Raw genomic sequence first — 25,498 nt, 5'->3', positions numbered from 1 at the left:
ATAAAAATATTAGCTGACATTTGTGAGTACATCCTATGATCTTGGCACACACTTTACATTTATGAACTGATTTAATGTTTGTAACAATCTCATGAAGTAGGAAGGATTCCTATACTTTTCTACAGAGGAGGGCATTGAGGCACAGAGAAGTCAACCTGCCCAAGGTCACAGACTAGGAAGCTGGGCTTTGACTCTAAATCTGCAGCCCTTCCCACTGCACTGCCCCAGTCACCCCAGATTTCCAGGTTCTAATTCAGGGTCTGGCCGCAGGCTTAGATCTAAGGGCTGCTGCGCAGGTCCTGCTCCCTGGGGCCACCCTGGAAGAGGGGGATACTGTCAAGGGCTTGAGTATAGCCTAGAGCAGCTTACTTTCCCTGTCATCCTACTCTCTGAGTTTAGGCACAGCAAGAGGCATGAAATGGGGCATTTGGGGCTACAACTACCCCTCTGGGGCAGATGGGATAAGGGACCTTTGCCAGAGCTGCCCCTCTGCCCCTCCCCCAGCCGCCAAACTACTCCCCTCTTCCCTTTTTAACCACTAACTTGAAAGATCTAATTTTCTGACCCCAGGAGTGTGTAATTAACACTGGGCAGATTACCTCTCATTCCTTATCTGCCCCCAAGAAAAGCCAGACCCCTCCAGAGCACTCTCATTCTTTCTCTGCTCTCACCACCTCCACCCCTCCAGGCACTCCTGCTCACAGGTCTTGAGGACTCCTCCCAACCGGCAGGAAGACCCAGGGTGGCTGGGTTAGGCCGCCCAGGCAGGACCGCACCAGAGCAGGCCCCTTCAAGGAGGGGGTGGCTTTAGTGCTTCGGGTCTTTGCGTCCCTTCTCACACCTCTTCTCAGTCATGGAAGCTCTAGCGTGTGTAGGTTGGGTGGTTGGGACGGGAGGGTCTTGGAACTGAGGTCATGTGTACCTGAATAAAGGAGGTGATTTGCGGACATGGTGTGGGTATAGCCTGGGCAAGTGTAGTGTGCCCCTGTCTGCAGCTTCAGGAGTTAAGTGACAGGAGAGAGGTGTGCGTGCAGGGCACTACAAATCTGAACTCAGGTGGAGGGCGCTGCGTGCGGCGGGCCGCACAGGGCACACCCAACAGAACACCTTCCCTACTTGGGGTTTCTCGGTTCAAGGCATCCCTCGAGTCGTGGGCCTGGGGCGCACACACCAAGGGCGCCCTCTGTGCTGCTCCGGGCCCCCCACTCCTCCCAGGGCGCCCACCGGCACTAGCCCCCCTCCTTGCGGCCCCAGTAGGGGGCGATACCTTACCTCTCCGGGGGGCGGAGCCCCCATCCCAGACCGGTAGGGCGCTGGGGCGTGGGGGTCGGTCCAGGAGGCCTGGGCCACGGCCCTGCCTCATCTGGGAGCCTCCGGAGCAGGAAGCGGGCACTTGAGCAGGCGCTTGCAGCGCCCCGACTCTTTATCTGGACCCTCAGCCCCGGAATGCGGCGCGGGGTGTGCAGGATGCCGCTCGGCTCCGCGTCTCCTCCCCGGGCCGCCCGCGACACCTCGCGCCGCTGACAGCTGCGGCGCCTGGGCCCAAGGCGACCCCCGGACCCCGCCCCCCACTCCGGTCCCCGGCGGCGTCCAGCCAGGGCAGGAGGGCTCCGCGGAGGAGCTCCGAGCCCGGCCCGCTCCCCCCCACCCCGGGGACGCCGCGGGCCCAGCCTGGCGGGGCGCCCCTCCCCCGGCCGGCGCTGCGGCGAGGGCTCGGCTCCGTGCGGGGAATACTAAGGAGCGGGGGCGCGGGCGCGGGGCGCGGGGCGCGGGGCGCGGGGCGCGGGGGCGCGCAGCCGACGGGCGGGGGCGAGCCGGGAGTCCCGCTCGCCGGGCCCTGAAGCTGCAGCCGGGGCCCCGGGCCTGCCGCTGCGCCAACCCGGGCTGCCTCCCCCGCTGGGGACCCTGCCCTGTCCGGGACACGTGCAGAGCCGCCAGGCGTGACCCCCGAGATCTGCGAGGCTTTGTCCACGCTCCTCCCCCACCGGGGCCGGCCGAGACCCTCTAATTTAGGGTACCTTGGAAACCTGCCCCATGCCCGGAAAAGGTTACCTCCTGGAGGCTCCCTCCTGACCCAGGGAGTAGGGCCTGCACTTGCCCGCCCCCGCCTCCTGCCCTCAACCCCCGGGCTTCTGCATCCAAAGGGCCTCTGAGCGCCCCCCACGATTTCTCTCCTTTGACATTTCCAGAAGCTGTTTTCCTAATCCTCTTCCTGGTTCTTGTTATTTATCCTCTGAACCTTTCAAGTGTGCAGGCAGTCGCTGGGTGGGAATCCCAGCCCCAGGCCTCACTTACTGGCTCAGCGACTTTGGGCAAGTTACTTAACCTCTCCCTTTCCTCCCCTGTAAAAAAGAGATAAAAATACTTCCGTCCCCGGCTTGGTTGTTGTGAGATTAAATAAGATCCAAGTATAAATGGAGCATTTTAGCCCAGTGCCTGGAGCATAGTAAGCGCTCAGTAAAGAGGAGCCAAAGAGGAGCCGCACTTCTGGGCTGATGCTTGCTGGAAGGAGCGAGCCTCTGCAGTTGAACACCAACCAGTAGCGGCCCTTATCCCCTGGGTCTCGGGGCCAAGTGACCTTGGGAGCTGACCCACCCCCTATACCTTCAGTTCCCTCAGAGACAATGAGTGTGAGAGGACGCTGTAAAACATCAGCAGACAGAAGTGTCTGCCCCGACCCCAGAACACCTGGGCCTTAGAAGAAGGACCTCTGAGGGCAGTTTGCTCTCTACTCTTACCACCCACTTCCAAGAAGTTAGATGCAATAAGGCTGAAGCACAAAAGGGAAAGTGAGCCCAGATAGGCCTGGATCTGGTCTCCCAAAGGCTCCAGGGAATTCTGAAGAGGGCTAGTGCTGAGGGACTGTGAATCTGACGGCATAAGGGAATCCCGCCTCGGGAGGCGCAAAGAGAAGGAGCAAGAGAATCATCTTATTGCCTTTATTCCGCTGACGGCCCAGCTGGCCCCACTGCAGGGCACAGGGCCAAGCTTTTACACGCTCACCCATGCTCTCTGTGCAGGCCAGTGCGTGCACAGACACACACGCACACACAGACACACACAAACACACTCACATACACATCCAAACTCTGGCTCTGAGAGTCAGTCTCTGGGGGGCAAGGGGCTACTCCTCAGCCTGCCCCTGCCTGCCCTTTTATGACAGCACCAAGGGCGGGGGTGGGGCAGGGCCCTCAGCCCCCAGAACAAGTCCCTGTGCAAACTGGAGGTGCCAGCTGGCTTCAGGATGGGGTGTCACATTTCCCCGTTCCCGGAGTCCCCTCCTCCAGTTCCCGAGGGAGGGACTACTCTGCCTACCTGGGGGGGCCAGACCCCTGCCAGGGCTGGGCCCGACAGAACCCAGGCTCATCCTCCACCTGACCCTGCCAGGACCTCCAGCACTGAAGAACAGTGAAGTCTGAGGTGGTGGGGATCCCCCACTGGAGAACAGGAAGGCCTGGGCCCTGAGGGGCTTGGGGAGGGGTCATCACCCCCTCTCCTAATCCATCTTCAATATGAAGAGGTTTGGGGCACACTTCCTGGGGCGGGAGCACAGGCCTGGAGAAGTCCCAGCTTGGGCCTTCCCCAAACTTCCATCTTCTGGGCCACAGCCTAAGGCCAGGCATCCAAAAGTCCAAAAGTCCAGCCGGCTGGTCAGAGTCCCTGCACGGTCCTTGGGGGGCACCCACCCAGTGGGAGTCAGGTATCAGACCTGCACGGGCAGTGTCTGGTTCATCTGCAGCCGCATGTCCTGGATACTGCTAAGGATCTTCTTCTGGTGCCCAGCCAAGGTGACCCCGATCCGAAGCAGGTCTCTGCAGATGGATCGAGGGCAGAGTCAATCCCTCTCCATCTGCCCACCACTCCAGGCTTTGCTCAGGGCCCCCTGCCTTCCCTCTCCAAATCTTAGGTACACTCACTCTGCAGTCATCTGAGCCACCAGGTCAAAGGTTGCAAACCCCGCACTGACGAAGCTCTCCTTGTACCGCCCCATCTTGATGGCATCTAGCCAGTCACCAACTGTCGTGAAAGTCGTGTAATCTGGGACCGTGCGGTCCAGGAGGGGCTGTGACATGCTGTGGGGAGGAGAGAGAGACTTGGTGAATCCTGATGGCAAGGGAAGGAGGGGTAGAATTGCTGGTCCAAGAGTAGAGCAGGAACGTGGGGCACCTGGGTGGCTCAGTTGGTTAAATGTCCAATTCTTGATTTTGGCTCAGGTCATGATCTCCGGGTGGTGAGGTCAAGCCCTATGTCCAGCTCCACGATCAGCAGGAAGTCTGCTTGGGATTGTCTCTCCCCCTCTCCCTCTGCCCCGCCCCCTCTCATACACATTCTCCCCCTACTCCCTCTCAAATAAATAAGTCTTCAGAAACAGAGTGGGAACAGAGGCTGAGATACTGACCCAGACTGGGCACTGGCAATGACCTTGAGGCTGGCAGCATTACGGATGAGCTTGTCCAGGGTGTTGACAATCTGGGAGAATTTGGGCCTGAGGTTCCGGTCCCGCACCCAGCAGTCCAGCATGAGCTGATGCAGTGCTGTGGGGCAGTCCATGGGTGGGGGCAGCCGGTAATCCTGCTCTACGGCATTGATGACCTGAAGAGAGAACAGGGAAACCTGGAGTGAGCCACCACTTGGCTCCCCAGCTGACTCCCATCCACCTGAGCACTCTGGCCAGCTCCACTCACATCCTGGTTGCTCATGTCCCAGTAGGGTCGCTCTCCATAGCTCATGACCTCCCACATGACGATTCCATAGCTCCAGACATCACTTGCAGAGGTGAACTTCCGATAGGCTATGGCCTCTGGGGCAGTCCAGCGGATGGGGATCTTCCCGCCCTGGTGGGGGGGGCACAGGCCCTTCACCCTATGACTCGGGGCTGGTCCCCAGCCCCAAGCCCCGGCCTGGTTGGCCCCGCCCCCGGGCCCCCTCCCAGCTGCTTCCTGTACCAGGGAGCTGGTGTAAGTAGGATCAGAGGGATCATCCTCCAGGAAGCGGGAGAGGCCGAAGTCTGACACTTTGCAGACCAGGTTGCTGTTGACAAGGATGTTGCGGGCAGCCAGGTCTCGGTGCACATAGTTCATCTCAGACAGGTATTTCATGCCCGCAGCAATGCCCCGCAACATGCCCACCAGCTGGATGACTGTGAACTGTCCATCGTTGAGCTGGAGGCAACAAGCAGGCTCAGGTGGGCCCATCACCTCCCTGCTGGCCCAGAGCTGCCCGACACCCTCGTGTCTGCTCCCTGGGCCCCCACCCACCCTCTCTAAGTCCTTGGAGACCATGCTTCACCCATCCCTGTGACTGTGTACAGAGTGCCCTGAAAACAAGGGGCCCACTGTGTGGCAGGTGTCTGTACAAAACATCCCAATGAACCCTGGTGAGGATCCAAATAGCTCTTACCACTCTCATTAAGTACAGCCTGATGTCACACAGGCAGCAGAGGGCAGAGTCGGGACAGGAACCTTGGTCCTCCTGGCTCTGAGGGCCTGGCTGTTTCCCTGCACCCTGCCACCTCAGTAAATATCTGTAGACTTGAGGAGGAGAGGGCCTGTCTAACCTTGTGGGAGGGGGTGGTTTGCCCATCTGCAGCTCTCTGGGGCAGGGGAGGGAGAGGGGCTAGGGGCTGGCTCTTACCCGGAGGAAAGAGTCCAGGGCACAGTTCTCCATGAACTCGGTGAGAATCATGACCGGCCGACTTTTAGTGACCACGCCCTCTAGTCGGATTATGTTCGGGTGGTCAAACTGACCCATGATGGAGGCCTCACTTAGGAAGTCCCGTCGCTGCCTCTCTGTGTAGCCCACCTTCAGCGTCTTGATGGCCACAAACACCTCTCTGCGGCCTGGCTGTTTCAGCCGACCCCGGCACACTTCCCCAAATTCCCCTGCAGGGCAGAGGGCACAGGTAGCAGCAGGTGGTTCTGGGATTGGCTCTGTACCCAGGGGGTGCTGGCCCCTCCCTGGGGTCACACCCGGCCTTTCCTCCCCACTGTGCCTCAGGGAACTCACCAGCTCCAATCACCTCCTCGATCTTGACACAGGACACATCGATCTCCTTGGCAAACTCCCGCACAGCCTCATTAGGGTCTTCGTAGGTAAAAGGGTCTATATACACCTTCATTCCAGGAGCAACTAGAGAAAGAAAAGGCGGGCATGAGAGGGACCAGATCTTCTGTCTGGGGTGGGGGAGAGGGAGGGAACTCCTCAGGCTGTGCCCTCAGGCCCAGGGTGCTGCCCCTCCCTCTCATCCCTGATGGAAGCACACTTCCCAGCCTCCCTGCTAAGTCTGCTCCCCGTTCCTCTCTGTGGGAGCCCCAACTCGCCCCTTCCCCATCCTCTGCACCTCATTCCCTCCATGGAAACCAGTGACCATAAAGGCTAGACACCTAGGATCCTTATTCTTCTTTCTCCCTCATCTCTCATCAGGTCAAAACCTCTCTCAGATAAGTCCCTCCCCTCATTCCCACTGCCCCTGCCCTGGTCCAGGCCTTTAACACTCAAGACTATTGCAATAGTCTCCCAGCTGGGCTCTCTGCCTCTGGACTTTTCCCACCAATCTCTCCTGCATACCTGACTCCCTAAAACAATACTCACATTGTATTACTCCCCAGCTTGAGGGCCTTTCGGATTACCTATGGTGGAGTCAAGTCCAAACTCCTCTGCCTGCCTTTCACGACCCTCCAAGGACTGGCCACAGCTACTCAGCCTCACTCCCTGGCAGCTGTCAAATCCGTCTTCTCACTGCCCCCACAGTCGGGCACTCTCCCCACCCACCCACCCACCACCTTCCAGAGGCTCCTCTAGCCAAGGAATGCTCTCCTCCACCTCCTCTCTAAACCCTGTTCAACCCGCCTGGCTCAGCTCAGCCCAAGGCCACCTCCTCCAGGAAGCCCTCCTCTTTTCTGCACTCTCGCTGCCCTTTGTAACAGGAACACCCAGCTTAACACACTACATTTTTCTCTCATTTTCCCCCCATGCGTACGTATCTTGTCTTTCTCCTAGGATTAGCTGCCTCTGAGGAAAGGGGTCGCTTCTCATTCACCTCTGGTTCTAGCAGGAGTGAGGCAGGGGCTCAGGAAATGGAAGCAGGAGGGGCTATGCGGGATAGCAGTACACGGGGTGAAATCCTAGGCAGGGAAAAGGGTCTCTCCAAACCCTGCAGGGACCGGGGGAACTCTGGGGGGAACAGGATCAGGATAAAGAGACAAACTCACTGTACTGCTGCAGCTTCTCTGTGTATTCCGAATCAGAGCCATGCCGCTGCTTCCTGGAGGGGGCAGGGTGGAGGCGAGGCCTGAGACAAGCCCAACAGCTCCCTCTGTCCAGGGGACCCTTGGGCTCACAGGAGGGGCAGGGTGTGCAGTGGATGGCCTCCTGCCTGGTCCCGCAGGTAGCAGGAACAGCAGCTCCTGGGTCTCTGGGCAAGGGGCTCAGTGGACTCGGTCCCTGAGGGGACCTGCCAGGGGACGGGCAGGGGACAGGGTGAGGACATGTGCAGGACTAGAGAGGGCCTTGCCAGCAAGAAGTGCCTGCGCCCATCAGGGGCGTCTGCGGCATGTGCACTCTTGGGTACTCTGGGGCAGCTCTCGCCAGCCCTGGGGAGCAAGCCGGGCCTGAGAGTACCTGAGGCAGACGACAGCGATGACCACCACAGCTACCACGAAGACAAGCCCAGCTGTGGCAGAGCCCACAATGAGGGGAAGCTGCTCCTGGAGCTGCTGGGCACCAGAGCCTGGAGACGGGGAGGGGACTGGGTAAGTGGGGGGATGGGATGGGGAAGTATGGGTGTGTGGGAGCAGGTGCAGTGGGGTACACACCTCTCTCGCTTGTGGTCTCAAACTCAGCTGGACGGCTGTACTGCCCGTAGCCAGCTACAGTGCGGGCACGGACCTGGACCACATAGCGGGCGTCAGGCCGCAGCCCGTCCAGCTGCACCGAGTTCTTCTGGCTGGTCACCGTGGAGGCAATGCCCTCACTCTGCAACACCAGGAGAAATAAGGCACCTCAGTGGCCCTGAGGTCCACCAGCCCCTGCTGCCCCCGGGGCCCACCTGCGGCCATCTCAGTACCCAAGACCGTGCTCCCCAGGACCCCTGCCACCATCTGGGGGGTCATCTTCTCACCCCAAGGCCTCCTCCTTCTCCTGCCCCTCAAGGCTCTGACCTTCTCAAAGTACTTCATCTCATAGTCCAGGATGACTCCATTGGGCCGCTCTGGGGGTGCCCAGGACAGGGTGAGGCTGCTGCCCGAGCTGCTGTGCAGATGCAGTGTAGGCACTTCAGATGGAGCTGAGGGAAGAGTGGGGGCAGGGCCTCATGATGGGCTCGGCGGGCCCTGGCATCCCTCCCCTGGTGGTCCCCAGGCAGGCCCCAGGCCACCTCAGCTCTGAGTGGGAGAAAATGACCCAGGCCCTACCCTCGCATGTCCCCTCCTCACCAGCCTGGTTGGTGGTGATGTTCACAGCTGCGTAGCGGGGGGGCAGAGGGCTCTTGCCCGAGACACCATTGACTGCCTGCACCTCAAAGGTATAGCGTGTGTGGGCCAGCAGATGGCTGATGTGCACCCGGCGCTCCGTCAGGCCCAGCTGCCGAGGCACGAACTCCACGTTGTCGTCACAGCGAGAGCAGGCTGAGGTGCCCCCGGCCCCAGGGCCCCCATGGCACTTCTTGCAGATGACATTGTACAGGAGGTCGTCCCGGCCACCCAGGTCCCGGGGCTCGCTCCACTCGAGGATCAGCGAGGTCTCGTTCACGTTGGAGATCACACCCCGAGGAGGAGATGGCACCGCTGGAGGAAAGGTGGAGGGAGAGGGCAGTGAGCCGGGCCCTAGCACCACCCTTCTACCCACAGCTCCTGAGGACTGCAAGCTGCTTCCTTGCTTTTGTCTCGACTTTAATAAGCAGAATGTCTTTCCTCCCCTTCTTCACTGGGGAGACTCTATTTAGCCTTCAAGGCTCAACCTGAGATGTCACCCCCTCTTGGAAGCCTTCCTTGATTCTTCTCCTTCCTGTCTTCTGCACTCCCATAACACAATTCCTGGGCATCCTTCCAGCCCAGCACTTAGCACATTATATGGTCATTATCTGTTTTCACATCTGTTTCTCCCACCAGGTTGCAAGTTCCTTTAGGACAGTGACTGTATCTTATTCTCTTCCACATCCCTGGCACCTGGCACAACGCCTGGCACCAAAGGCCAGCGCAGGGAGAAAGCAGGGCACTGGGCTGGCCTAAGGACTTGAGGCCCCCTCTACAGTTACGGTTGGGTCAGGAGAACAGCAGTTCTACACAGTGGAAGGAGCGAGGAACTAGATGTCCCAGCGGCTTCTGATGCCTGGCTAGGCGCTAGTCAGTGCTTATTCAATGCTGGTGGCAAGGCTGAGCCAGCTGACCTGGATTCTGGCCCAGGGCCAGTCACTTCTCAGCTGTGCCATATTGCACACAACGTCGAACATCCTCGGGCCTTGGTTTCCCTATCTGGAAAATGGGTATTTATAGCGATTGTTTAGGCCCCCAGACGGAAGGCCTGGAGTGGCACAGGATGAGGCCGTGAGTTCACTTACTGGTACAGGCACTGTCTGCAGAATCTGAATCTGCACGATAGAAGTTACTGTGGCAGGTGCAGATGCCGGCAGCCGGTGAGGTGGTGCGGCTGTTGGAGGGGCAGGGGAGGCAGGGCCCCTCTCCCTGCTTTGCCTTGTAACTCCCAGGGGGACAGGCTGCGGGGAAGAAGAGGATGGACATGCTCTTCAGATCTGTGAGAATCTGGCCCTCCCCCAGCACAGGTCTTGGCCCCTCCACCTCCTAGACTGTGGGGGCTATGCTAGGATTGCCTCACTCCATGCAGCTACAAAAGGCCCTTTTGCCCCGTGGAAACCCCACGTCAGCAGATTCCTCCCCGCCCCGGCCCCCCACCCCTACCCTGGGGCCTCACGGGCGAAGACGTCAGCCCCATCACCTGGGCAGCCTGGGCTTGTCGAGGCAGGGAAGAGAGAAGGAAGAGGAGGGGTGGGGAAGAGACCACTGGCAGGCTTGCAGCACCCTCTACTCTGCCAGGATGCCCCTGCCCCTCCCTGAAATTTGAGGAAAATCAGTCCTAGACCCTCGGGGCCTCCTCGGAACAGCCAGAGGGGGGCCTTGCTCCCAAAACCAGCCTCTCTCCCGACCTACCACCCACCAGGAGCAGGGCAGCAGCTCCTTTCTGCCCTTGGGCAGAGGTGGGGGCTGAAGAAGGCTGAGCAGATGAGAGAAAGACAGCAAGCAGGAAGGCTGGGGTCACCAGGAGTTCAGAGCCCTCAAAGCATCCTCAAAAGGCACCCCAGGCTGGGTGCCCAAACATCTCTTCTCAGTTTCCTCTCTTGCCATTCAGACTTGAGCCCTTGGGCCGGGTTGGGGGATTCCACATATCTATGACAGTCATTTAACTTATTATTCCAACTGGAATGTTCTGAGAGTGAAAGGGGCTGCTAATAATAACCATGTCATAACAAGCATAAGCCAGGACTGCCCCAGACCCATTAAAGCATATGGTCACTCTATCCATGTCTGACTGCTTCGGGGAGGTCATCCAGCATGGGGAATGCCCAGAGTTGGGGCTATGCTCTTCTCTGGGGTTTAATCTCCCCTCATGAAGGTGATATTCCACCCCAAGCTCTTTGGAGCCAGTGGGGGGAGGGGGCAGAGGCCAGGCCAGGCTGGTTGCTATGGGAACCAGCATGCATTTCCTGCCAGGGACCTGCAGAGTGTTAGCCCCTCTTCAGGCTGTCAGGCTCATCACCCCCACCCCCTTTCTCCACTTATGAAGAGGAAGTCTGGGGCAGGTTCCCATAGAGAAGTGGAGAGGGGCCGGGCAAGGCACTGTTCACCCTGCCATGACAACACCCAGAACGGAGGTGGGGTGGGCTGCCAGCCAGGTTGGGCAGCCAGTCCCCTCACACCTAGGGCTGTGTTAAGAGCCAGCCCCCACCCCTTAGAGTTACAGGCTGCAGGTGTCAGGGCATAAGGGCAAGAAGGCAAGGCCCTAGGCATCTTGCCCTGCACATAGTAGAGCACTGGACAAGGCTATAGCCCCAGCTCCCACATTCCCAGCTGTAACACATTGGGAGACTCAGTTTCCTTACTGGCAAAATAGGGGAGATAACGGGAATCTACCTTACAAGACTGTGATGAGGCTCAAATGAGAACCCTTCATGAATGGGTTTTATGGCTGGAAGTCTAGTACATCTTAAGGTCATAGGTGTCTTGGCAAGCCACCATGGACAAGCCTCCTAACCTCCTCCTGTATGAAAGGAGGACAAGAGAATCCCTGGCCCCACACATCCCAGGGATTCTAAGAGAGTCATGGCTGACACTTAGGTAGTACTTGTGTTGCCATGTCCCAGGCACTGCTCCAAGAGCTTCACATGCATTGACTCACTTAAGCCCACCACGAGTCCATAAGGGACCACCACCATTGTTCCCATCTTGCATATGAGGAATCTGAGGTTCAAAGAGTTAAGTAACTTGCCCAAGGTCCCACAGGTGCTGAGTGACAGAGTGAGGACTCAGACTTGAAGGACTGGGTCCCTGACCACTGGACTATAAATACTGCCTCTCAAGGAGCAGATGAGATCCCAAGGGTTGAGTGCCCACAAGCCCTAACCCCACGGTTCTGGGGCCCATCTAGTGCTTCCAGGAAGAAGTATCCACTCGGGGCCAAACAAAGCAGGCATCTCTGCTGACTGTCTGACTCTCTGAGAGGCATCTCCTTACCAAGGATTCTCCATGTTTCTCTTCCTGTCCCTTTAGTTTCTTTGTTTCCCCTTATTATTCTGGTGTGTCTCCTCATTTTCTCTCCTCTCCCTCCTTACACCATATTGCACTTGATACTCCTTTTCCCTTTCCTCCCTCTGCCTCAGGCCTGACGCCAGACCTCCTTGACTGGCAGGTGGGAGGCAGTAGGTGGCTTTGGCCCAAGTCCTCCCCTCCTCCCACCAGGCCAGTCCCCACTCACGGCGGCACTGGGATTCCTTGGCAGCTGGCTCATGGCCGGTGGCACAGGTGCAGGCTCCTACAGGCACCATCCATTCCCCATCGCCATTGCAGTAGAGCTTGAGTGGCACTGACACCTCCACAGCATTAGCAATGCAGGTGCCAGGGGCAATGACCAGAGAGGTGGGCTCAGCCCCCGTGAGGGTCTCAGGAAAGAGGGCGAAGCCCGCGGTGGTAGATGCACACTTCTTGTAGAAGGCACGCACAGAGATGAGTGACATGCAGGCACCCTGGTCCTGGAAGGCCAAGTAGAAACCGGCCTTGGAAAGTGGCCCAAAGCTTCGCACCTTGGTGTTGACACGGCCAGCATCAAGCCTTGAGAAGCTCTCATCGGGCGCGATGGTGTCCACCTTCACATAGGGGTTCTCCATCCAGAAGGGGGAGGAGGCTGAAGCCACATCACTGTCAGCCTCATAGTAGAAGAGGTTGAAAGTCTCTTTACAGGAGCCAGGGATGTTGGGGATGCTGTTGCAGTCACGCACGGTAAACTTGAGCTCCACATAGACGCGCTGAACCTCTCGCCGCCAGATGAACCCCGTGCGAAGCCAGTTGTTCTGGCTTGACTCTCGCACGTTACACACCTGGTACGTGCGGATGGGGTTCATGGCCTCATCGTAGCCACTCACCTCTTCCCACTGCGCAGTGAAAAAGACTGAGTGAGCACCAACATTTGCCAGGTGCTTTACCCCATGCCCAGATCTGTATTTACTTCACTGAGATGCTTCTGTGGTGTCGTGGCTGAGCATGCAGACTACATGGGTTCAAATCCCAGTTCCTGCTGTGTGACTATGGCTTATGTCACTTAACCTCCCTGTACCACTGTCTCGCCATCTGTAACATGGCAAGAATAAAGATGTATAGGGAATAAATAACTTTAAATGAATGACAAGCTTAGAGTGTTTGCGAATTACTATGGGACTGTTAGCTATAACGTTTGTTATTTTTAGGCCTCGGTTTCATTGCCTGTAAAATGGAGCTGATTGGATATAAATGAGGTGGTAGGGAATCAAATCGGTTTAATATATATAATGGGCCTGTAACAATGACCCATACAGAGCAAACATTCAATAAATACTGCCTATCGCTATCACATTTAACCTTCACTACAACTCCATGAGAAGATACATCTGTTGTCCTCACTCTATAGAAGAGGAAGCCAAGACTCTCAAAGGTAGAGACTTGCCCAAGGTCACACAGTCAGGCCTGGTGAATGAGGGCCTTTAACGCCATCCCACCACAGTGTTTCAGAGCTCAGTGTAGTTGTGAAGGCCAACTAGGGAGATTAATTAGGATATTTTGGAAATGTCAGAACTACAGGAAGCCCAGAAAACTGCCTCACTAAAAGTCACACAGCAAGTCAGAGATCTGGAGCCAAAGTTTCCTGGTCCCCAAGCCAGTGCCCTACCCAGGGACCCAGGAAGGAGGGAGATGGTTGCAGAAGACATGTAAAGAGCTGTCAGGCAGGAAAGGGACGGTGACAGGCCAAAGGTAGGCTGAGGGATAGGCAGAGGGAAGATGGGGCAAAGATGGTGTGTATGGGGAGGAGGACACAGTCAGGCTGAAGGCTGAAAGGGTGAGAAACACCCATAGGCAAAGAAGGAAGGTGACAGGTGCCAAGGATGTGAACGGCACAGGAGGGGACAGTGATAGGCAGGGGGCAGAGGCAGCCCTTCTCCAGCCCTGAGCTGGAGCAGAATGGATGCTGAAGGAGGAAGCGGCCTACTTGACCAACCAACACTCAGGGGAGATGGTGGGAAAGGCTTACCCCACTTTCTGGATGAGATGTCCATGCCAACTCAGATGTCACCCATTTTGTGTCCATGAGGGTTTCTGGGAAGCAACAGAAGAACAAAGGTCAGAGGCCATGCTCGGGATGGGGAGAAAGAGGCTGTCCAGGAAAGGTCAGGACACCAGAGAATGATTCCCACCAGGCACTACCCCATCCCACCCCACCCCCAAGTCCTTGAAGCTCTCAGCTATCTTGCCCTGGAGAAGACCTTGCAGCCACCCCCAGAAGTGTCACAGCCCCAAAGACGTCAGGATGTCAGGTTGTCAGGTTATCAGACTGTCAGGTCATAGGCCAGTTGGAGGTGGATGTCTACTACTGACCCCTTGCCTGGGTTATAGAGGCAAGAGCCAGGGCCAGTTCACACACCTACAGGCTCTGCTAATCTCCACACAAAGAGGTAGCAGGCCCTTTATCCTGGAACAAAGGGCAGTATGCTTCAGACCCTGCTGCCCAGGCCTCCCCTGACTCCATTCTCAACACAAAGGCCCAGCACCACACATGCCTGGGGGGAATGGGAGGGCAGTTACAGGGCAGAGCCTGCTCCCACCCAGCCTCCTACTCAACCACCCCTGGAGAATGGGGCACAAATGCTCTTTCAGGGTGGGCTGAGGGGCCACCAAGACCCAGACCAGCTCCTTGCGAGCTAGTTCAGTTCTTCCTATAATCCTTGGATAAAGGTGCTGTTAGTATTCCCCTTCTACAGATGAGAAAACTGAGGCCCAGATAAAATAAATATATGACCTAAGGTAAAACTGCTAGGACTTTGGGTGAAGGGTTGAAAGGTAGCTGACTCCACCATTAACCCCTTAACTCAGAGCACTCACTATGAAGGGGAAGAAGAGAAGGAGGAACGGAGAAAACCTAGAAAGCTCCTGTGTATCCTTTAAGTCCCAATCCAGCTGTCACCTCCTCCAGGAAGCCTTCCCTGAACCATCAAATCAAGTTAGATGCCTTCCTCTGTACATACAGGGTCAAGGGCTTTGTCACAGCACTGATCCTGTTCCAAGCTTCAGTTTCTTTTCTTTTCTTTTCTTTTCTTTTCTTCTTTCTTTCTTTCTTTCTTTCTTTTTTTAATATTTTATTTATTTGAGAGAGAGAGCACGAGTAGGGAAGAGAGGGAGAAGCAGGCTCCCCACTGAGCAGAAAGCCTGATGCAGGAGCAATGCCAGTGCAGGTTTAACCGTGGGCTCGCTCCCAGGACCCTGGGATCATGACCTGAGCCGAAGGCGGACACCTAACCGACTGAGCCACCCAGGCGCCCCTAAGCTTTCAGTTTGCCCTTGCTCAGCCATAGGAGGGGTCCATTAATGTTTCTGACATAAACTCACTGCTCTAGGAATCAGGCTCTGGGTTCTGGCTGGGCAACTTTGCTCTCTCAGAGGAGAGAGATGCCAACTCCTTTCTTACAGCCCGGGAGACAGTTCTGCCCCCTGCCCCCTGCCTAGGAGGAGAAAGACCCAGACCCCATGGGTTCCAGGCTTATGGCCTTCACTGGCTTCCTGCAGTCTGGGTCCGAGTTGAGGATGGTGGATGAGGCAGCTATGGCCCCAGACTCTCATGTGAGGCAAAGGGGGAGCAGGGCTTCCATCAGAGGTGGCTGGTCCCTGGAGGGCCTGGCTGCGGGGCGAGCTGTCCCAGCCTCATTGCTGCCAGCCTGACAGGCCCCTCTGGCAGACAGACAGATACGGACATTTGGGACGGGGGTACAGGAGGCAAGGAGAGGTGGACAGAAACGGGGGCCCAGAGACAGGCGGGGAGAGAGGCGCGGAGCAGGGGCCTCGCTGAGGCGGACGGTGGGCGGCCGCGCTGGAAGGATGCGCAGAGCGGCTGGCGCGGCCCAGACAGCGCGGCGGCCCGCTGAGGGCTGCAAAAGACGGTGAGGTGGACCGACAAGGAGGACCAAAGAGAGACCGGGAGGGAGGCTTCCAAGCAGCCTCTTCCCCAGCCGGCAGCCCAAGTATTCCTGTCCCCGGAGCCCGCGGAGCCCAGCGCGCCCCCTCGCCCCACGCCAGCCAGTCCGCCCGCTTGTCTGCCCGCCGCCCGCCCCCCCCCCCCCAGCAGGCAGGGGCTCCCACCGCTCCCTCGAGCTGCCTCCCTCCTCCCTCTCCCTCACTTCCTTCTGCTCAGCCTGTGCCAAACCCATCTGGAACTGTTTAAACCCAAATATTCAGCCCCCTCCCCCCTCCAGCCAGATTCCTCCACAGTTTAAAACAAGCCCAGTGCTGGCTCTGGGAGGACCGAGGGGAGGGAGGGGACGGTGCGGAGGGGGAGGGGAAGGGGAGGCAGTGGGGAGGGAGGCTCTTCATTTCTGTTTAATTTCTGGGGAGCGGGAGCGGGAGGGGGCGGGGATCAGCCCTTGGCCATCGCTCAGCCTTGGCCATCGCTCAATCTCGGCACATTTTTCCCATTAATGAGGAGAGGACTTGGATTTCGAGTCATGTGTGCCCGAGGAGGGGCTCCGGTCACCCTGGTGGGGAGGGGGCTTGCTCTCTGGGGAAGGGGAGGGGTCTGCTCCCTTCAGCAAGAGGGAGACCCTGGGGTGCCCGTGTCCCAGCCTTAGGAAGGGCCTGGAGGGGGTCCCAGAATCCGTCTGTCTGTGCCACAGGGACCCAAACCAACAGATCCCACCTTTTCTCTGCTATGTGTGCGCCCTGTATGCGTGCAAGCGTGTACACATGCTGGGGTAAAGGATATGAGGAACAGGGGACAAGGACGAAAGAGGACAGAGTAAGCAATCTCCAAACTCCCCAGCTGCCAATCGCACCCCCATCCTCCTCCTCTGCTGGAGGGAGACCAGAAGGCAGACAGCCGCTCTCTGAGACAGGCCCTAGAGTCAGGCCGGAAACCCCACCAGCCCCTCAAAAGCGAGCAGGGAAGTGGACAGCAGGCCAGGGGGCTCTCTGGGACCGGGGCTTCAATGCTCAGAAGTGAACCAGCACCCCTTTCAGGTTTCCAAAGGGCCCCAGAGAACAGCCACGTGGCGGCGGCTGTGCAGCTCTTGCCTGTGCACAAATACACACAGGCATAAGCCTTCCCCAGTTCGCGGTGGCTGGGCTCATTCTCTGCCACAGGGGCCAAAGAATGACAAGTCAACACATATGGTGGACAAAAAACACACAAAGCCACAGCCGCCCGCAAACACACACACACACACACACACACACACACACACACACACACACGGCTTCATACTCAGCCATAGCCTGTCTTTTTCAGACACAGATGCATATGGTACAAACAGATGAGTGTTCCTTAGACATTCATATACAGTGACTCCTTCCTATGCACAGATTTGGCTTGCCTTAGGCAAACACTCACTCTTACAGTCTTCATGTGTGCATATTTCCAGAGACATATGCATACATGGAGGGCACGCACACCCAACAGTACAGTCTCCTTACACACCCGACTGCACACAATTGCCAGCCACCAGTCACAGTCTTGGGCGTAGTCAGGTGCAAACATAAACACCAGTTTCTCTATACAGACTCAATGACGTGCTCTTACACAGTCACACACAACTGGCATCAGCTACACGCCGATGCCCATTTGCACTCAAACACACCACAGGAGCATGCAGATGCAGTATTAATATCAATATCTACAGTTTGCATAAAGCCTCAGAGGTGCATCCTCCATGCACACGCAACGTGCACACACACATATTGCAAGCATGTTCTTTCTATGAGAGGAGTCTTCAGGTGGGGTGGAGGAAGGCTAGGAGAAGGCAGTGTCTGCTAAGAAAGCAGAGGTACTGGGCCAGTCCTGGCCAGAGGTACAAGGAAGGAGCAAGCCCCAGACCTGCTTCCTGTGGCCCTGGCCTAGGCGGGCACTGTCACTGGTCACGAGGCTGGAGGTGGGGTAGGGGCATGAAGATGATTCTAGGTGTGGCCGGGTGTGGCCTCTCCAGGTGCAGTCCCTGCCCAAGCAGCAGGCCACTTCCCTGCCAGCACAATGGCACTGTCCCCAGCACTGAGGCCTCGGAGAGAGGTGGCATTACGAAGAGCTTTGGGCAACACTTCCACATGTAAGTCGGGCACCCGGGAAGAGAATATCGTGAGTACCCAGCCTGCATCTGAGGCCCTCGTTGGGCAGCCCTGGTGCAGAGGCACCAGCTGGGAACCTGCCACCAGCCCTGGTGAAGGGCCAGGTACACACAGCTTTATGAAGCTGCCAGACCCCACAGCACCTCATGTCCCAAGTCATACAGGGCACACTGCTCTGTGTCAGTGAGTCCCAGGAAATCCAAAACCTCCCGAGACAAAAGCAAGAAGCCCAAGTTCCAGATTAGGGACTTTAAGGGGGTGGGGAAGGTCAGGCTCCTGGGCTGAGCCAGTGGAGATTGCAGGGGCAGGCGGGGCAGGTGGATAGAGGGGTAGCGTCCAGACATGAAGGCGCACAGCCCTGCCTGCAAAGAGAGGGAGGGAAGCCCAGGCCAGCCCTGAGTTGGTCCCCCTCCTCCTTGATGGGGCCCCCACCTCGGCCAACCAACCCAAGGGATCTGTCCCATCTTCTCCCACCTTGCCCCTACCCCGTGTGTCAGCGTGTGTCCATGCATGTGCCAGGCCACACACTCAGGGTGGTCGGCCAGAGGAGGAAGGGGATTGGGGTGGGGGGGGAGGCTCCTCCTATGGGACCTGGAAGAGCCTAACTCACCTCTCCCTTTCTCCACCCATGGCCCCTTAGCCCTCGAATCGGGGATGGAGAGGAGGAGAGCATCTCAAAACAGAGAACACATTTTGTTTTCCATTCTTCCCCTCAGATCGTGGAGATTTATAATTAAATAAACCTGAGAGGGAGAAGGGAGGAGAAAGCACAGAGCAAGGAGCCCAGATGCCTCCGCGTTCATCCATGCCCCCACCCTAGGCCTGGCCTTAGCAGCCAGCCAGGACGGATGGACAGCTAGCCCTTCTGTGAGGCCTCTGAGCCCTTCCTGGGACCCCAGCCACAGTGGGGCTGCCTGGGGGTCTGGGGGCAGAAGGCAATAGATCTGGGGTCAGGGCGGCCCTGGGGGGGGCGGGGGGGCCTCTCCCACCCCATCAGGTGCCCAGCTCTACCCAGTCTCCCTCCCTACCCCCAACCCCCCCAGCTGCCCAATCCCGACAAACCAGTTTGACTCAGCACAACAGGCAGGGCTACAATTTTCAAACTATGCAGGCCTGGTGATTCAGCCTCTTCATGCTGTTTAATTAGTGTAAGGCCGGGTGGCGGAGGCCTTGCCCACGGCGGCTTAGGCTTTAGCTCCCTGCCGCTGAGGCCATAGAGACGGCGGCCGCGGTGGCAGCAGTTCTGGCTACAGGGAAGGCAGTGACGTGCAAACTGGTTCCCCCAAATACCTGCCACTGCCCTTCAGTGGCAGCTCTGAGGTGCCAGCTCATGACAAACAGGGACGGGGTGGGGGCAAGGCGGGGGGGTGTGCACCAGAGGCAACTCTACAAGTGAGCCAGCCACAGAAATCCCAGGCCTGGTGTCCCCTGTCAGCTAACACCCCCTCAGGGGCCACTGCTGCTGCCCCTGAGGGGGAGACGGACTCACACACCGCCTCTTCACCTGCCCGCCAGGTGCCAGGTGCGCTGCGGTGGCCACTCAGCTTAGCCCAGCTTGGCCGGGAGGGTGCCGACCTGTCCCTTCCTCTTACATCTGGCAGCTCTTTCTCTTTTCTCGAAAGGGTGGGCTCTCGGCAGACCTCCCCGTCCTATCTGAGGTGTAAGTAACCCCGTGGCCCAGACATCCTTCCTCATCCCACGCCTGTTCCTGGTCTGCTCACCTTCCGGTCCATGGTCCTGAGGGGGAGAAGGGATCTTGGCTCAGGGGACTGAGAAACACTACCCGAAAGGAAAGTGAGCAACAAGGTGGCCCTGTTTCTCTCTGACTGAGGGCAAATCTGAGGGCGATCTGTGTATGTTTGCGGGGCGGGGGGGGGGGGGTGTGGAGGGCAAGCAATCAGAGGGTAAAGGAAGGGGGGGGGTTCTTCAACCAAGGAGGACAAGCAAGGACCCTGGCTCCATCCTCATGGAAAACTGATGAGGCCCTTGGATGCAGTCCAGGTGGACGCCAAGAGTGTAGGGAGTAGAGCAATCAGGCGGACCCATGAGGTAACAGCACCGACAACTCAGGCCTAAATGTAATGGCCCCCAGAAGCAGAGAGCCAAAAGGCTCCCCTAGGTCCAGGGCAAACTACATCCCGGCCAAGCCAAATGGAGGGCTGGAGCAAGGAGCCTGGGTCCCCTGCCTGTAAGGCTTGGCAGTGGTGCGGGTCCTAGGTAGCCCTGCCCGCTGGCCACAGTGCAGGACCACCAACTCTTCCCACCTCAGCCTTCGAGCTCCAGACAGGGCTGGGGGGTGGGCAAGACACTGAGTCAACTGTCCCCCACTTAGCTCTCATCCCATCCCATCCCACCCCTCCCAGAGCTGAAATGAGCTGGAAGTCGGGAGACAACTTTCTCTACGGGCCAACCTTCCCACCCCCCATCACCCAGTCCTCTAACCTCTCTCCAGCAGGGCAGGCACACCCCAATTTCACTTCTGCCCCTCCCCAAAGAGCAGACCCTAGGATAATGATAATAGCAGTTAATCCTCGAATAATAATGGCTGTGTGCTGAGCACCCCACACGCATTAAGGACTCAATCTTCACTATAACCGGAGGATAGTGGGTACTATCTCTATCCCATCTCACAACGAGGGAGGAAAGAGAGTGGGGAGGCCTACCTGGCGGGGGGGGGGGGGTCTGCACACCAAAGCATCTCTATTTTTCCTTTCATTCTCCCACACACAAACTGAAAACCCTAAGGTCTGAGGTATGGCGAAAGCAAAGGAACCAGAACAAGCCACATACGGAAGGCACTGCTACTTCCTAGGGGCACCCCGCACTGGCCTGGCCCGGCCACCACCCACCCACCCAGCCAGGGAATAGCCGCCGGATACAGCTGAGGGGGGAAGGAGGGACAAGGTTGGGGCCCTGCCGTCCTCTCTGTGCTGCTCCTGCTCATCAGTTCTCTGCCTCCCACTCAGCCCCTCAGCTCTTTGGCCCGGAGGCCTGGATGCCAGCTCCCAGTGATGGCCTGCTCTGAGGGTCTAACAGATTGTGAGGGGCCAAGAGGAAGAAGAAAGGGAGGAAAAGGGGATGGGAGGAAGGAACGAGCCTCTCCAGGTAGCCCTTACTCACCTGACCCAAACCTCACCCCTTCCACCCCACTGTCAGCCCCAGCACCCACCACACCTGACAACAAGGGCCCTGTGCCTGTGTCGCCTCTCCTGGGCTAAGACACAGAGTCACAGACCTGGGAACTCCAACAGGCTCCCTGGCTCACACCCTTGAGGCAATCAACAACAAAGCCCCACACTGGTTTCTCACGCCTGAGATCCTATCACACGCATGTGGGCGCGACCTCAGTGTGTCTGCTTGGATTTGCATGTGTCCACCCGTGTGAATCGGTCTGTCAGCACCGGTGGGCTCAGAGATAAAAGGGGGTGGGGGTTCACAGGAACACTGTACCCATAAAGAAAACTGGAAAGCACCAGAAGATGCCTTTCTTTCAGAACTGTGTGCTCTTTCTTTCCTCCCAACCTTTAAGTTTACCAGTTGTGAACATACAAACCAACCAAGTTACACAGGATTCATATTTTTGTTCCTGTACTAAGTGACTAGATCTGTTGTTAAAGCCGCCAAAAAAGAAGTACTGTCTCTATTCCAATTACCCCCAAATGTCTGTGGTGTGCTTCCCTCCACATGACGGAACGTTTTTCTTCTCTCATTTAACGGCTCCAAAATTTTTGGAAACTCTGTGTATGTGTGTGTCTATTGTTTGTGACCAGTGTCAGTGCCTCCCCAAGGCCTGGGTCGAGGGGCCTGTGTGTGAGCTCTCCGGCCAGGGCCCACAGCATCCTGCTCAGCCAAGCACAGTCACTTGGAATTTGCAGCGACCCCCTCGGCACCGTCTGGGTAGGTGTCACACAACCCGATGAGAAACTCAGCCTTTTCCCACCGGCAAGAGGGGCAAACCCCAGAACTTCGGGGGTGCAATGGGGACCGGAGCGCTCGGGGTCCTGCCAGAGGGCGGCCGACAGCCGCAGAGCCGTGCGCACCGCCGGGCACGCACACCTCGTGGGTGACCCGCGCCCCATAAACCGTAAACAATAACAGGCCCCCGCCTCTGCACCCCCGCAGCCCTCCCCCGACAAGGCGGGGTGCGCGCGCTCACACCTCTCGCGGTGCGCTCCAACGGGCTCCCCCCCACGCCGCCCCTCCACCTGGGGGCCCCCACACTGGCTCGCCTCCCCGGGCCGCGCTGCGGTGAGCGCGGGGCTCTTCTCCCCCACGAGCTCGCAGCGCTGCCGGGACTTTCGGGGGCCGCCCGGGAGCTACAGCGCGCGTCCGGCGGGCCTCGGAGTCGGCGGCGCCGGCGGGGCGGGTCCGGGGGCGTCCTCCGCGCCCCGTCCTCGGCCCGCGAGCGGCGCGGGGGCCGCAGCCTCCTCCGACGGGCGCGCAGCCCGCAGCTGAGGCGCACGGCTGGTGCTCCGCGGCCCACGCTCGGGCGCCCCCGGCCCGGGAGCCCCGCACGCGCCCCCGACGCCGCTCACCTTCCAGCGCCCGGCAGCCGGCGGGCAGCAGCAGCGGCAGCAGGAGCAGCGGAGGGAGCAGCGGCAGGAGCCCCGGCGGCGGCGGCGGCGGCGGCGGCGGCCGGGCTCGGGCCATGGCCGGGGCGGGCTCCGGGAGCCGAGCCGGGCCGCGCCGGGCCGCGCCGGCGGGGCTGGGGGCACCCGGGGGAGGGTCCGCTCGGCGGGCTCCGGGGATCGCTCGCCCACGGTCCCGGCAGATCCCGGCAAGCAGAGGGCGCGATCCAGGCGGGCGGCTCCGGGACCGGGACGGAGGCGGCGGCCCGAGCCCGGCGATGCTGCGGGGATGCAGGCAGGTCGGACCCGCGGGAATCTGGACGGACCGGTCCAGGAGGATCCCGGGCGCTGGAGAGCTCGGAGCGGAGAAGTCCGGGAGGCGGGCCGGGGCGGGAGGGCGCAGGCGGCGGTGGTTCGGGGCACAGTTATCTGGCGGCCTGCGCGGGCCCGGCTGGGCTCCGGGGCTCCGGGTGCGCGCGCCGTCCGGGGTCCGAGCAGGGATCTCGCTGCGCCGCTCACGTACTCACTTCTGCGGTGCCGGGCGCGGGGCTGCCGCTCTGAGCGAGAGGGGCGGGCCCGGCCTCCTGCCGGTCAGCGCCGTGGCCCCGCCCCCAGCCGCGGGCCGCCCACTCCGCGGCCGCCAGGCGCGCGGGTTCGGCCTCGGGAGCTCCCGGCTGGAGCTCGGTTGGCGGCGTCTCCGTCGGGCCCACCTTCGGGGTCTCCGAAGCCTGGGGTGGGCGGGGCCAGGAAAAAGATGAATTAGATTGGGCGGAGCGATGCTGTCCATCAGAGGGAAACCCCGCCTCCTCTTTCCCATTGGCCAGCAGTAACCGAACCTGAGTCCGAAGGGGTGCCGGTCACATACAACGAGCTGAGGGCGCCCCCCTGTGGCCGGCAGGCGCCCGGGGACGCCCCCACGTGGCTGGCTTCTCCAGGCACTTCCCCAGCCCCTACACTGCGTTTACCGAGGGAGCCCCCCCCATCCGCAACACATCCTGCGACCAGGGCCTTCTGCTCTTTTATTCGTCCATTCACTCATTCCGCCGTTCTTTGAGCATCGACTCTCTCACGGCTGGTGCTACAGCAGTAGAGGTTTGGGGTCCCTCGGAGCTAGTTTAGTGATGGAGGCAGGCGTGAAGTCACAGCAGAGTGTAACAGGTCTTATCATGGAGGAAAGACAGAGCTGTTAGGGGACGTATGAGGGGAATGGCTATGTCTGGCCCTGAGTAAATGATATTTCAGCTGAAATATGAAAGATGAGTAGTAGGTGAAAGATGTGTGTTTGGAGACAGCGTAGGGGTGGGGTGGCCTTTTCAAACACAGCAGTCGCACTTTGTGTGAGGTCCCAGCGGCAGGAGAAGCTGATAAGCTCTTGAGGAATCTGAAGAAGTTCAGAATATCTTGAGTGTAGGGGGAGTTAGAGGCTGAAAGGAGCTGTAGGGGACCAGAGGAATTGTTTTTAAGGCTCATGAGGCCTTCCTGAGAGCTGGAGCATGAAGCAGAGGCTTTGCTTATGGGATTAGCATGGCTGCTCTGCCAAGTAGCAATGAGGCAGGCAAGGGTAGAAATAGAGAGATGGAGAGGAAGCTGTGCAGTGGCCAGGTAGGGGAAGGTGATGGTTTAGACTAGGTTGGAGGCTGTGGGGATAAAGAAAAGTGGGCAGGTCTAAGTTGTTTTACGAGGTAGAATTCATGAGATTTGTGACAGTGGTTGAGAAATATGTGGTGGTTGGAGCCATCGAGGAGAACCCCTGGGTTTCTGGATTGGCAATGAACATCTACCCCATTTGCTCAACAAATATTTACAGCATGCAACAAATACTCTGAAACAATAGGTCTTGTTTATTAAGTGGTAGATGTTATTATAAACTCATTTTACAAACAAAATTAATATCTAGAACGGCTTGGTGACTTGCCCAAGTCATAGTGCAAATAAGTGACAGGGGTGGGATTTGAATCCAGGACTATATAGCTTTTAGACTCCCTCATCCCACTTCATCAGAGACCTTAGGATCACCTAGGTGCTCAGAGGTGCTCAGAATCCTGCGCCATCCATTCCACCTTGGATCTTGGGACTCAGAATCTCTGGGGTATGGGCCCCAGGATCCTGCATTTTAAGTAAGCATTCCAGATGCTTCTGTTACATGCTGAAGTCTGAGAATGACTATCACCACGCAGCCTCTCACTGTCCTAGCTGGAGAAAAACATCCCTCCATGGGACCTCTGACCTTCCCTAGCTACCCTAAGATTTCTGGTGGGCAGAAAGTAAGAGATCAGACTCTAGGTGCCCTCAGAAACGAGATGATCATACTCAGTCCTCTGATCATGCAGTGCCTTAGTTCCAGGGGTGGAAGCTCCATTACAGGAAATGAAGTCATGGATCTGGTGCTTGAAGACATAGCTCTGAAAGAGGCCTATCCTCCCAGCCAGAGACAGAGGTAGGTGTGGGTACACAGGGCTGGGGGAAGGGCTGCCATGGGACAGAGACCCAGATCCCACCTCAGCCTCCCAAGCACTTTTGCCTCCAGACCAGCTCTCAAGCACTAGAGACTCCTAACAACATTATTCAAGGCTCTAGACCACGGAAAGGATCTGAAGCTCTTCTTGAGCAACTCTCCCATTGTAGAGCTAGAAAGCTTGAGGCCCAGAGAAGACTGTTTGCCCTCCCGTCTCCTCTGCCCTGGGGTGCTGGTTGGCATTGGGCAGTGTAGTATCTTGGCAGGGGGCCTGGCAGCAACACCTCTCAGCCGAAGCCCTGCTCGTTGCAAGGCGGATCTGTGAGGCTGGCACTCCTGTTTGCTCAGCATCTGTGCCAGGCGAGGCCTCGCCCTGGACAAACACAGCCTGCTGAGCGGCAGGCACCAAGCTCCTTTGTTCTTGGGCCTGATAGCAGGGCTAACAGGTAACAGAGGGCCCGTCCTCACCGGATGCTGGCACCATGGTTCCCACGGGAATGCTTTTTGATCAAGAGGCCGACAGGCTGAAGGGCACCCAGGTACTGGCTGCAATAGCCTGGGGCAGGAAGGTGACCACCTGGCAACAGAACAGACGTGAGAGGGGAGCAGGTGGAGGG

At 58.4% G+C, this 25,498-nt stretch overlaps 1 protein-coding gene across 1 annotated transcript; it reads right to left on the bottom strand.

Annotated features, from left to right (window-relative positions):
- Window positions 1-2,925: 2,925 nt before the first annotated feature.
- On the bottom strand, window positions 2,926-22,510 carry EPHB3 (EPH receptor B3). Its single transcript, XM_072807704.1, has 16 exons — window positions 22,394-22,510; window positions 13,789-13,853; window positions 11,986-12,658; window positions 9,557-9,712; window positions 8,433-8,783; window positions 8,160-8,284; window positions 7,815-7,974; window positions 7,621-7,729; window positions 7,212-7,264; window positions 6,007-6,129; window positions 5,635-5,882; window positions 4,947-5,162; window positions 4,686-4,835; window positions 4,400-4,593; window positions 3,918-4,073; window positions 2,926-3,812 (listed from the first exon to the last, which is right to left on the bottom strand). Exons 1-16 carry the CDS (start codon window positions 22,506-22,508, stop codon window positions 3,704-3,706), a joined length of 3,003 nt encoding a protein of 1,000 aa, XP_072663805.1. The 5' UTR covers window positions 22,509-22,510; the 3' UTR covers window positions 2,926-3,703.
- Between the last annotated feature and the right edge of the window lie 2,988 nt (window positions 22,511-25,498).

This window comes from Canis lupus, chromosome 31, assembly GCF_048164855.1.
Source record: "Canis lupus baileyi chromosome 31, mCanLup2.hap1, whole genome shotgun sequence".
In the NCBI taxonomy this organism is placed as follows: Eukaryota; Metazoa; Chordata; class Mammalia; order Carnivora; family Canidae; genus Canis; species Canis lupus.
The sequence above is the reverse complement of the archived record's forward strand: the minus strand, read 5'-3'. Positions and strand labels throughout refer to the sequence as shown.